Source organism: Equus quagga, chromosome 1 (genome assembly GCF_021613505.1).
Source record: "Equus quagga isolate Etosha38 chromosome 1, UCLA_HA_Equagga_1.0, whole genome shotgun sequence".
NCBI lineage: Eukaryota > Metazoa > Chordata > Mammalia > Perissodactyla > Equidae > Equus > Equus quagga.
Genome location: NC_060267.1, coordinates 128,888,349 through 128,900,698, shown reverse-complemented (window position 1 = coordinate 128,900,698; position 12,350 = coordinate 128,888,349). Strand labels below are relative to the sequence as shown.

Here is a 12,350-nt window from a genome sequence, read left to right as displayed (position 1 = left end):
ACGGCCTGAATGGAAAAATCCGGGAAAGCTTGGCATCTTTTAAAATTTGGTTCTGCTACAAGTGTGTTGCCCTTGAGTGATTTTCTTTGGAATCAAGGAGACAGGGTCTTTAGGTCAGAGCTGCTGGGGTTTGTGTGTCAAGATCCATGCAAGAACACTGGTCCCAAGTGACGGGGATGTGTGCATCACTCCCCAACCCCAGCTCATGGCACCTTTGGGGCCTCAAAAAGTTACTGATCCCAGAGAGGAGGGAACCGCCCCCAAAGAGCCAAACAAATCTAGCAGTGACTTGCTCAAGGCACTGCGAAGGGGGCAAGCTTTTTTTTTCTGTCCTCAAAAACCTATTAATGAATCACTCTGCCATCAACCTAATAATAATAAATACAGATAATTATCATTTATTGAAACCCAGGTGGTAGCAAACCCTCTGCTAGCGCTTTCCAGTTCTCACAGGGCATGTGGGATGAGCCCCATTTTCCAGATAAGGAAACTGAGGCTCCGAGAGCAGGTTGCCGTGTTCAAGGTTACTGGCCTGGAAGGGGCAGAACTGGGATTTGAATGCTGTCTGATTCCAAAGGCTGGCTTCTTTTCACTGCTGTTTTGACAGCTGTCATTCATTTTCTCTCTCTCTCTCTCATTGCTCTCTCACGTCACTCTCTTATTTCTCTCTTCTCTGTCTCTCTCATTGCTCTCTCCCTCTCTCGATCTTTCTCCCTGTCTCTGCTTGTCTGTCATCTCTCTTTCTGCTTAAGTTGGACTCCTCACATTTGTTGTATTTTTTTCTTTCCATATAAGTGTTTCACCAAATGGGTCCCCAAGTGCCACAGATGCGTGCTCAGAGGTGTATTCTCACACTGGGGGAAGAGGGCCTTGGGGGCACCCCCTCCTTAGGCTTTGGCAAATCACTGACCCTGGGGGAAGCGCGGTGCAGTCGCCACCTGGAGGCCGCAGCAGGAGGTGCGGGGCCAGTGGCCTGATTGGCGCTGGTGGCGGGCCAGAGCCTTTCCCGGGGTCTGGGGGTCTGAGGGTCCAGGGCTCCGGAGCACGGGCCCTGAGCGGTGTTTCTCTCTCACTGTGTAATTGCATGGCCCTGGACTCTGGCTGGTGGCAAGCTTTGGGAGATGAGAGGAACTGGGGTTATGGGGAGTTCCTGGGACTAGCCCAAGTGTGTGTGTGTGTGTGCGTGTGTCTGTGTGGGGGCCGAGTGTGTGAGAGAGCTCTTGGCCCTCATGCCCCAAAGCCTGGGTCGGTTTCCTCAGCTACTTCAAGGTTCCCTTGGGGTCCTCTGAGCCACTCACTGATGAAATTCTTCCTATCCCACCTATTTTACAGAGTAAAACAGTGAGGCTCAGGGAGGTGAATTGACTTGCCCGAGGTCCCCAGCCTAGAACAGGGAATCAATCTGAGTTCTGTTGGACATCAAAATCCGTGCTGTTCTGCCATCCAGCTTTGTTCTCCCTGGGGACAGATGGGGCTGGGGGATGGATGGATACTCACGGTCCCCAGGCCACCATTTGATGGCAGTCATTGTGGGGCTGTGCACCACAAACTCCTGGGTGGCTGCATCGTAGGTGGCTTCAGTCTCCAAGCCCTGGAGATATGTCCCTTGGAATCAAGGAGGGGAGTTAGACGTCAGGCCAAAGGGGAATCTCCCCTGGGGAGCAGTGTCTACGCAGGCCTGGAACTCTCAGGCACCAGCCCTGTGTGGATGGGGGTAGCTCCAGCTGTGGGCTGTGTGGGGCACACATAGCCAGCTCATGACAAGGGATGGTCGCTGACATTTCCAGAAGGGGTGACTTGCCCCACTGCTACCCATACAATGTTCATGTAGATTAGAAAAAGGCACCCCTTCCTCAACACCCCTGACCGCCACCTGCTGTAACATTTTCATCTTAAACACACCAATCTATGACTCCCGAGAAGTGGACGGGCCCTCTGGGACTGTGCAGTGTGCTACCTGTACCCTGCATGCCACAGCCCTGGCTCACCATGTCCCAGTTCTGTCTGGGCGTACGTCCCGATGATCTGGAACTTGTTGCACACTGGGACCCATTTAGCAATCTGCTCCTCTGAGCCCAGGCTCCTGAGGGCTTTTAGGAAGATGTGCTGCAAACCGAAGCCCAGACTTCCAGAAAGGGTTCTGTAGGGGAGAGACGCTGTGGTTGAGCAGCCTGTGGGAGACAGGGGCCCAGGTACCCTTAGCTAGAGCAGGGCGCTGGAGGGAAGGGGCACCTGGCATCCTGGTTCCCAGCAAGTACTGCCTTTGTTGGGGACAGCAGCTCATGGGATAAGGGGCTTCCGGGGGATCCCAGGTGAATTCCTCTCTGGTGGAGCTGCCCTGGGGGTGAGCACCTGTAAGCGTAATATGCTTCACGACCGTCTTCTGCCCAGCCCTGGCGCTGTGCTAGCATCTGCAAGTGGAATTTCTTCTCAACGGCGGCCTCATAACATTCACTCTGGGTCAGGAAATAATTGTCCTTCAGGCTAAACTCTGGGTCACTGTGGATGATGCTCTCTGCCAGGGACAGAGAAGAGAGGGCTTAGAGACCTGAGTGAGGTTCCTGGCACCTTCAAATCTTCCCACCCAGGTGCCTCATGGACAGGGAAAGGAAGTCAGACATTACTGTTATTTTATAGATGAGACACCTGAGGCCCAGAGGTGGGAAAACGACTCGTCCAAGGTTACAAAGCTATGCAGTGGCAGAATAAGGACCAGCATCCAGGTCTTCTGCTGCCTAGGACTTTTCTATCGCTCAAATGGGCTCAGGGAATATTGACATGTTAAAGATACCTTTATAGTCCAAAGGAATGAATCTCTAACAGTTGAGTTTTGAGAGAAAAGTTTGTTATCTGAAGGTAGGACTGCTAGTGAAAGACTCTTCTTCCAGGAAAAGCACATGGGGACAAAGCAGATCCTTCGTTTCCTAGCCTCCTCTTACCGACTTTCCTCCGGAGTGCAGTGTCCTGGGCCCCTCCATCAAGGATGTTGGTGAGCCGCTCCACGTCGAAGGTTTGCTTGTACCTTTCACTCTCTATGTCGGGGTGCACTTGCCTGCTCCAGGTGTCCCCCATTGACACTCGGTGCACTGGGCTGCCCATCCTCGCCTGGATCTGCGTGGGGTCTGAGGAGAGACACTGCTGGCCTGGCTGCTCTGAGCCCTGGGTGGTGCTAAGAACCTGTGGGTAGGAGGAACTGCCCAGGGCTGAGTGTCAGCCAGGGCTGCCTAGTGGAGGAAGGAACTCCCCTGAAATATTTGAGTGGCACTCCATCCCCACACTCCTCCCTGTGGGCACTTGGCTGAGTACTAGGCATTGTCTAGGTGTTGTTTGCAGTAACCATTCAGTGAATGGTAGTTCAACACCTGTTAGGCAAGGTTTGGACAGGGTCTGATCACCAAGCTCACGCTCTGTTCACTGCAGTTTGCATTACAAGCTTTGCCTGGGGAAATTCCCATGACAAATGGATGAAGGTCACACATGAAGAAAATTAATCTTAGGTTAAGTGTGTGGGCTCTAGCCACACAGCTGGAGTCTGTGCCACAAAGCACATGCTGTGTCCACACTACAGCCCTGCCATGGGGGCTCACTGGGGGGACCTCTGGTCCCATTCACCTGGTTCCCTAAGGCCTAGGCTCATTTGACCCATTTCTGTCAGCCTTGAGGGGTACTGTGGAGCCGAGGGGAGGAAGGTTGCTCCCTGTCTGTGAGATGTTCCCCTTGAAACCCCTGTGTGGCCCCAGTAGCCAGGGTGGACCCAGCATCCTTCATGGTAAATCCTTGGCCTCTTAGAAGCCCCTGTTCCCCCAAGCAAGGCAGCCACCAGGTATGCTCCATTCTACTTCTCGAGTCCCTCGAATCCATCTAGTCTATTCCTTCCATCCCCCTGGCTACCGCCAGCCCACCATCATTTCTCTCCTGGCCTCGGGGTCTCTCTTGTCTGTTCTCCCAGCTGCCAGGGAGACCCCGTAACTGCAATTGCATTGTTTTCCTCCCCTGCTTGGAATTTGTTCCTCGGTGCCCACTGTTTTGGGATGAGGTCCATGCTCCCTGCCATCCAACCGCCTCCCACCCCTCTCACCCCTCACCCCATATCCCCTGCTCCCCCCACCCCAGGCTTCCTCTCCATCTCCTGCTAACCTGCCCCCCTCCACCCCCTTTCCTAGTGAGCCCCAGGATCTAGGGACCCCTCCCCTAAGAAGCCCTCTTGACAGCAGCACCCCCTGGGGGAACAAAGCAACCCTTTGGTGCCCCCACTGGGTGCTATTAGAGGGGATAATAAGGAAGAGTTCTTTATTTACTCCAATGTCCCTCTTCCAAGGCAGTGAGTGACCAGGGGGCTGGTCTGCTTTGCCTTGGGGCCCGCGAGCCTGGCTCACCGGAGGCAGGCTGTCAATCTCTCCTGCAGGCAGCCACTATTTTGATTCCCTTTCTTCTTCACCACAATCCTGCAGATACGCTCCTGTTACAGTTACCATCTTACAGAAAGGGCAGGAGCCCAGGGATGGGGGGAGACTTCGTAAGTTCACACAGCCACATGTAGCAAATGGGAGTCCTACAGAGGCTTCCAAACCGATACGCCTAAGTGGGTGACAGGGCCGTGGGGATGTTGACAAGGGGCCTGGAACGTTCAAGGAGCCCCCATCATCTGCCCCCTGGACCTCTGCAAGGCTGCCTGGCCTGCATCCTCTCTTCCTGGCCCTCCTCCTCTCTGCCTCTTGTTGCCTCCATTACAACTGCTGCTGCCTCCTTGCTGTGCTGGCACATTCTAGGCCTCACCCCTCTGCTGCGGCTGTGTCCTCTGCCTGGAGCACTCCTCCCCAGATGTCCTCATGGCTCCCTCGTTACCTCCTTCAAGTCTTTGATCAATGTCACCTGGCCTGTGAGGCCCACCGGGCCGCCCTCCCTAAATCCCCAGCCCCTCCCCCGGCATTCCCAATCTTCCTCACTCTGCTCTCCTCTTTCTCTTTTCACTTATCCTAACTTACGAGATAATTTACTCATTTACTGAGTTTTTATTTATTGCTGTCTCCCCCTACCAAAGGTGAACCCCAGGAGGACAGGGTTCCTTGTCACATCAGTGCCGTAGCTCTAACACCTAGCACAGGGCCGGGGCCACAGGTGTTGCCTAGTAGATAGTGTTGAATGAAAGAGAGCAGCGCTCAGAGTCATCAGGAGTGGCAGGGAGGGTCGTTACTCAGGGGGTCAGGGGTCTCCCAGGCCCTTCCTTGTCCCTCGGCGCTGCTCGCCTAACTCACCTCCGTCCTGTGTCCTGTGTAGTCCTGTGTAGTCCTGTGTCTGCACTGTGGGTGTGGCCTGACCTCTAGCTGCCAGCCGAAGCCTGTCATTGGTAGGCCGCCTAGCCCCTTTCTCCTCCCCTAGAAGGGCCGGAAGACTGAAGGCTCTGCCTGGCAGGCTGTCAGCTCTTGGTTGAACTCGCGGCCTGTTCTCTCCTGCCCCCTAGGTGGATGTGACTGTGGCCAGCTGCCACCCCAGCACTGGGCTGCCCTGGGAGAATTTCTGTGAGGATGAAGCAGGATAGATAGCTTAGCACGAGGCTGGCTAGGCAGCTCGGTGAGTGCCAGCTATGGGACCCCCGTCTTTCTCTTCCTCTCCCTGCCTGTCTGGCTCCGTCTCCCAGGGCCTGGGCCTGGTAAAATGCACACACTTTCCCTCTGCAGAAGGAAACACCACAGTCCCCAGTTGGAATCCAGAGACCTGGGTTCAGATCCCCGAGATGTGACTCTGAGTTCTTTCACTTCTCTAAGCTTCCCTCCCCTAGTCTGTAACTCACAGGGTCTAAAGGAAAGCTCTTGGTCAATTCTAAAATCCTAAGCATTTGTAACTGGAGATTATTACCGTTTTCTTGGTTTCCCATGAAAGAATTTCTTTTTTTTTCTTTTTTTAAGATTTTATTTTTTCCTTTTTCTCCCCAAAGCCCCCCGGTACATAGTTGTGTATTCTTCGTTGTGGGTTCTTCTAGTTGTGGCATGTGGGACGCTGCCTCAGCGTGGTCTGATGAGCAGTGCCATGTCCGCGCCCAGGATTCGAACTAACGAAACACTGGGCTGCCTACAGCGGAGCGCGCGAACTTAACCACTTGGCCACGGGGCCAGCCCCCCATGAAAGAATTTCTTAATTCCCAGGAGTGATGTTTGATGCTGGAATTTCTGATTCTTCAGCAGCCTGCTGGTGAGGTATTCACGGGCAGATATGTGAGGTTGTACAGGATGCATTGATTTGTTTACTCATCAATACGTATTTTGGAGTGCCCACAATGATCTAAGCACAGGGGTACAGCAAGAAGCAAAAATAAAACTAAACAAAACTGTCTCAGTCCCCTGCCCTTGGGACACATCCTGGTGGAGAGTTGGGGGCTGCGGGGGAGACGAGAGTCACAGTAGGGCTGAGCAGGAGACCTAGACAGGATACTCACAGCCGTTTCTAAGGACTTGATAACTTTTTTGAGCTTAAAACCTTCTTGCCCTCTCTCTGATCCCACTGTCCCCACGCCCCTTCTGCTTTCCCTGTCCAGCTCATCTTCATCCTTTCATCTCACGACAAATGTCATAATCTCTTGGGAAGTCATCCCGGTCTGGATTCAAAGCTCCTGAATCTGCTTTCTTAGCCCCAGCCTTTTGCCCTTTGTGGTGTAATAAAAAATACATCTTTGGTCTTTTGTGTGTGTGTGTGAGGAAGATTGGCCCTGAGTTAACATCTGTTGCCCATCCTCCTCTTTTTGCTTGAGGAAGGCTGTCCCTGAGCCAACATCTGTGCCACTCTTCCCCTACTTTAAGTAGGAGGCTGCCACACCATGTCTTGACAAACGGTGCTATGTCCACCCCCCAGGATCTGAACCTGTGAACCCGGGGCCGCTGAAGTGGAGCATGTGAACTTAACCACTACTCCACTGGGTTGGCCCCCATATTTGATCTTTATTCCCAGTTCCTAAATAAACCTTCAGGAATTCTTAAAAATCCTTGGAACCTCCTGAGTGAAAAGACTTGTCTTCTGTATCTGTGGCTGGGGGCCCAAAGATAGTTTCAGGTTGCGGGGTGGTTGCCAGAAAGACCAAACCTTAATTAGAGGGTTGGGACTTTTAGTTCTTCCCACCCCCCCCCTACCGCCAACCTCCAGAAGAAGGAGAGGGGCTGGAGATTGAGTCAGCCACCACCGGGCAGTGGTTTAATCAATTATGCCTACATAACCAGACCTTGATAAAAAATCCCTAAACAAAGAGGTTTGGGGAACTTCTAAGTTGACGTGTGGGGAGGGTGGCATGCCCAGAGAGGGCCTGGAGAGAAGCTCAATGCTGCCTCCCCCATCCTTATCCTGTGCAGCCTTTCCAATTGGCTGTTCCTGAGTTGTATACTTTATAATAAACCGGTAAACATAAGTAAAGTGGCTTCCTGAGTACTGTGAGTCGTTCTAGCAAATTATTGAAGCTGTGGAGGGGGTTGTGGGAACCTCTGAATTTATAGCCAGTAGGTCAGAAGTACAGGTGGCCCCTGGGATTTGCAACTGGTGTCTGAAGTGAGGGCAGTCTTGTGGGACTGAGCCCTAAGTCTGCGAGGTCTGCACTAACCCCGCGAGTTAGTGTCGGAATGGCATTGAGTGGTTGGATAGCCAGGTGGTGGTGGAGAATCGGAGACTTGGTTGTTGGTGTGGGACAACCACACATTTGGTGTCACAAATCGTGCTAGAAAAAGATGCCACATCCTTGGTCCCCTCGCTGCAGTGGTGGCTATTTTTTCTTTCATTATTGGTTTTTGTCTAAATCACCAGGGAAAGCAAGGATTGCTTTGCTCTTGGTCAGTAATGCAGTCCCAGCCCCAGCCCAGGGCCTGGCCTAGGTAGGTGCTCAACAAACACTTGGTGGATGAATGAATAAATAAAGGTTGGCAGGAGCCATCAAGATTTTCTACCCCAAGGGCATGGCCAAGCTTGAGGAAGGACTCTGGAGCTTTGGCAGTTTTCTGAAAGGTAGGGGTTGTTGTGGGTGTGTGGGTCTATCCTATCTGTACGTACTTGTGTACCCCGACATGAAACCCTATCCTCTAGTCTCAAAGCTAGGGATTCCTTTGGGACTACTTGTACCAAAAAGCTATGTACCCAGCTGAGATCCTGTTCTGCTGCCTTTCCTGATGGCTCCTGCCATCCTGTGCCCTTCAGGAACTCAAGGTGTTAATATCTCAGGAGCTTAAAAGGCTCCACTCAGGTGGTCCTTCTATGAAAGAGTTGCTCTGTAAAGTGAGCAATTTTCCTCTCTCCCCATGTTTCTACTCTAAAATTTGTCTTGTCTTATGATTAGCCTTAGTATCCATCCACCCCTACCCATCATTCCTTGGACAAATATTTTGGGAGCCCCTGCAGTGCATTGGACGTTGCTCAGGGTGGGACCCAGAGGGAAACCAGGTCTCAGTGAGTGGGGTGGGATGTTTATAGGTTCTCTTGTTTCCACTGCATAACAACTCTGGAAAACAGGATGCATCTCCCCATTTTTCAGGGGAGGAAACAAGCTCAGAGAGGTGTTGTCACTTGCCTGGGTTTGTACAATAAATAGATTTCAGAGATGGTTGTTGAACCAGATCTTCTGATGTCAAAGACTGACCTCAACCCATTTGTGCAAGATTGGGAAAGAAGTCAGGAAACGCAGGGCTCCTGTCATGCAGGATTTCTGAGATGTGGTGACTCTGGGAAGGTGCCCTTTCCTCCTGGGTCTCGGCCTCCCCATCTGTGGTGTGGTGTGTTTGCTCACTAAGAGGCCTCAAAGCTTACCACCATGTCCCGAGATAGTGTCCAGCTTGTGTCTTGAGGTAGAAGTAGGACCAAGCTTTGAGACCTCACCCAGAAGGTCCTGCTGGGACTAGGTGGGCCTGGATCTCTGAATCCCTTTTGCTGTTGGCAGTGGCTGTACACAAGGTGGTGGCTTCAAGGAAGGTGGCCTTGATCCTAGTTTGGAGAGGAAAGTTCTGGGTTCCAACGTGGCCTCTGCCAAGGGTTTGTTCTATCACTGCCCACGGGCAATTATTTCATTTCTCTCTGCCATAACTTCCACATCTTGACTCTCTTGAGATTAACCTCTTGATGTTCTGTTAATATTTGATGAATTCCGTGTTTAAATAGTTTCACCATCAACTTTGGAGCTGACACTGCTCTATATGTTTTGGATGTGATCATTTTAATTTTTTGCTCCAAATGATTGAATTCTCTAGCTTATTTTTTTTAATGAAAACTTTCAAACCTGCGTAAAAGTGGAGAGAATGAGATAATGAACCCACGTGTACCTAAGACACAGGTTTAACAATTATCATCTCGCATCGCCCTATTCTTTGTTTTTAACTTTTTATTTCGAAATAACTTTAGACTTTCAGAAAGTTTCAAAGAATACTATAGAGTCTCTCTATGCCTTTTACTCAGCTTCCTCCAATGTTAACATCTTACATAACCATAGTGTAATTATTGACACTAAGAAATGACACTAACACAATACTATTAGCTAATCTTCAGAACTTATTTAAGTGTGTTGGAGGGTTCAAAAGATCAACCTCAGGTTCAATGATTTGCTAGGACTCTCAGAACTCAGAGAAGCCGTTCTTGTTGTCCTGATGAGGTGTTTTCTTTTAGAATGTCCCTCAATTTGGATTTGTCTTGAGATTAAACTCTTGATGTGTTAGTATTTGCTTGATCATACCTCATGTAGATAACATCTTTATTTCTATTTATTCAAATGCATCTGTCTTATTTTGCCAACAGACATAAATTTAGCTCCTCATAGGTAGGACTAAAACGCTATTTTGTGTTCTTTCTATTTTTATTGCTTAAAAATATTTAACTTTCGTTTAGAATGTTTCCTTTGTATGGTATCAGGTATGAATCTAAATTAATTCTTTCTTTTACATTGTTATTCTCATGCAGAGACATGTATTGTTATTTTTGTAGAACAAATTCATTTGCCAAATGAATGAGTAAATATTGAAGGGTTTTGTGTTACCCTTAGCAAATTCATATGTTAACTTCTTATATTTGCTTGATTCTGTTTTGGAAATATCAATTCTGTGTCAGTGGTTCATTATTTCTGCCTGGACTTGATATCATTCAGTTTTATAATTATCCTTTTGTTATATGTTTTGAAATTTTAAAATTTGGTAGAGTTGAGCCCATCATGTATATGCATATATCCTTGTGTATGTGTATATTTGTGTAATTTCTTCACATGTCCCCTTTGGACATTCCTACTTGCTTATTCTTCTAGGTGAATTTCTGTAGTGGACATCTATCGTTTTTTGTCTGCTCAGCAACCCTTCACCCTTATTTTGCTAAGAGAATTCTTCTTTCCTTTAAGGAACCCACATGCTTTGGGTGAGGTTGCTTCTGCCTCCCTGGGATGGAGGGGTGGGCATATGGCGCAGGCCTGGCCAATCATAGTATCTCAGCTCCCTGTTCAAAAGTGATTGGCTCATGACATTCTTTGCTGAAATAGAACAAAGAATCCCAAAATTCATATGGGGCAATAAAAGACCCCGAATAGCTAAAGCAATCCTGAGAAGAAAGAACAAAGCTAGAGGCATGACAAGCCCTGACTTCAAAATATACTACAAAACTGTAGTAATCAAAACAGCATGGTACTGGTACAAAAACAGATACAGCGATCAATGGAAGAGAATTGAAAGCCAGAGATAAAACCACACATCTATGGATAGTTGATCTTTGACAAAGGAGCTAAGAATATACAATGGAGAAAGGAAAGTCTCTTCAATAAATAGTGTTGGGAAAACTGGATAGTCACATGCAAAAGAATGAAAGTAGACCATTATCTTTTGCCCTACACAAAAATTAACTCAAAATGTATCAAAGACTTGAAGGTAAGACCTGAAACCATAAAACTCCTAGAAGAAAATATAGGCAGTACACTCTCTGATGTGGGTCTTAGAAGGATCTTTGTGAACACCATGTCTACTTGGGCAAGGGAAATAAAAGAAAAAATAAACAAGTGGGACTTCATCAGACTAAAGAGCTTCTGCCAGGCAAAGGAAACCAGAAACAAAACAGAAAGACAACCCACCAATTGGGAGAAAATATTTGCAAATCATATATCCAACAAGGGGTTAATCTCCAAAACATATAAAGAACCTACACAACTCAAGAACAAAAAAACAAACAGCCCAATCAAAAAATGGGCAGTGGATATGAACAGACATTTTTCCAAAGAAGCTATACAGATGGCCAATAGGCACACGAAAAGATGTTCAACTGTCCTAATCATCAGGGAAATGCAAATCAAAACAACACTAAGATATCGCCTTACACCCATTAGAATGGCTATAATCACCAAGACAAGAAATAACAAAATGTTGGAGAGGATGTGGAGAAAAGGGAACCCTCATACACTGCTGGTGGGAACACCAACTGGTGCAGCCACTATGGAAAACAGTATGGAGATTCCTCAAAAAACTAAAAAAAGACATACCATACAACCCAGCTATCCTGGTACTGGGTATTCATCCAAAGAACTTGAAATCAACAATTCAAGGAAATTTATGCACCCCTATGTTCATTGCAGCATTATTCACAATAGCCAAGATGTGGGAGCAACCCTAGTGCCCATCAACTGATGACTGGATAAAGAAGACGTGGTATATTTATACAATGGAATACTACTCAGCCATAAAAAAAGACAAAAATCATCCCCCATTCACAACAACATGGATGGACCTTGAGGGTATCATGTTAAGTGAGATAAGCCAGACAGAGAAAGACAAACACCATATGTTTTCACTCATATCTGGAAGATAAACTAACACATGGACAAAGAGAACAGATTAGTGGTTACCAGAGAAGAGGGTTGGCGGGGTGGGGGGAGGGCATAAGGGGTAAAGGGGCACATTTGTGTGGTGACTGACAAGTAATAATGTACAACTGAAATTTCACAGTGTTATAAACTATTATGACCTCCATAAAATTTTAAAAAGTGATTGGTTCATGAATGAACATGAGATCCAAGTTGGGCCAATCAGAAACCCTCCTCTATGACCACCCACCTCCATATGGTTCCTAATTGGGACAGACTTTTTCTGCTGTGCTTGCTCAGTTGGAGGAGGGTCAGGGGCTACCAGGAGTCATCTTACTCCACCCTACCGCACTGCCCCCACCCCCCACCCCCTGCCCTGACACACACATAGAGAGACCTTGCCTGAGGGAGAAAGAGTGAGAGCTGATGCCATGAGTCCCTGGATCCAACCATACCTGAGGCTTTTTCGGACTATAAATTTCTTTTCCTTCTTAAAGTCAGTCTGAGTTGGATTTCTTTCATTTCCACTGAAAGAGTCTTGACTAACACAATTTCACTGTCT

The 12,350-nt window shown here is 48.5% G+C and overlaps 1 protein-coding gene across 1 annotated transcript in view; it reads right to left on the bottom strand.

The window, feature by feature from the left end:
• The window catches only part of ACOX2 (acyl-CoA oxidase 2), a 29,139-nt gene extending 23,801 nt beyond the window's left edge, over nt 1-5,338 (bottom strand). The window contains exons 1-5 of the mRNA XM_046647923.1: nt 5,256-5,338; nt 2,940-3,122; nt 2,353-2,515; nt 1,989-2,140; nt 1,498-1,605 (exon numbers count right to left, since the gene is read on the bottom strand). Of these exons, the coding sequence (XP_046503879.1) occupies nt 1,498-1,605; nt 1,989-2,140; nt 2,353-2,515; nt 2,940-3,099 (583 nt within the window). The 5' untranslated portion in view covers nt 3,100-3,122; nt 5,256-5,338. The remainder of the gene's footprint in view (nt 1-1,497; nt 1,606-1,988; nt 2,141-2,352; nt 2,516-2,939; nt 3,123-5,255) is intronic.
• Between the last annotated feature and the right edge of the window lie 7,012 nt (nt 5,339-12,350).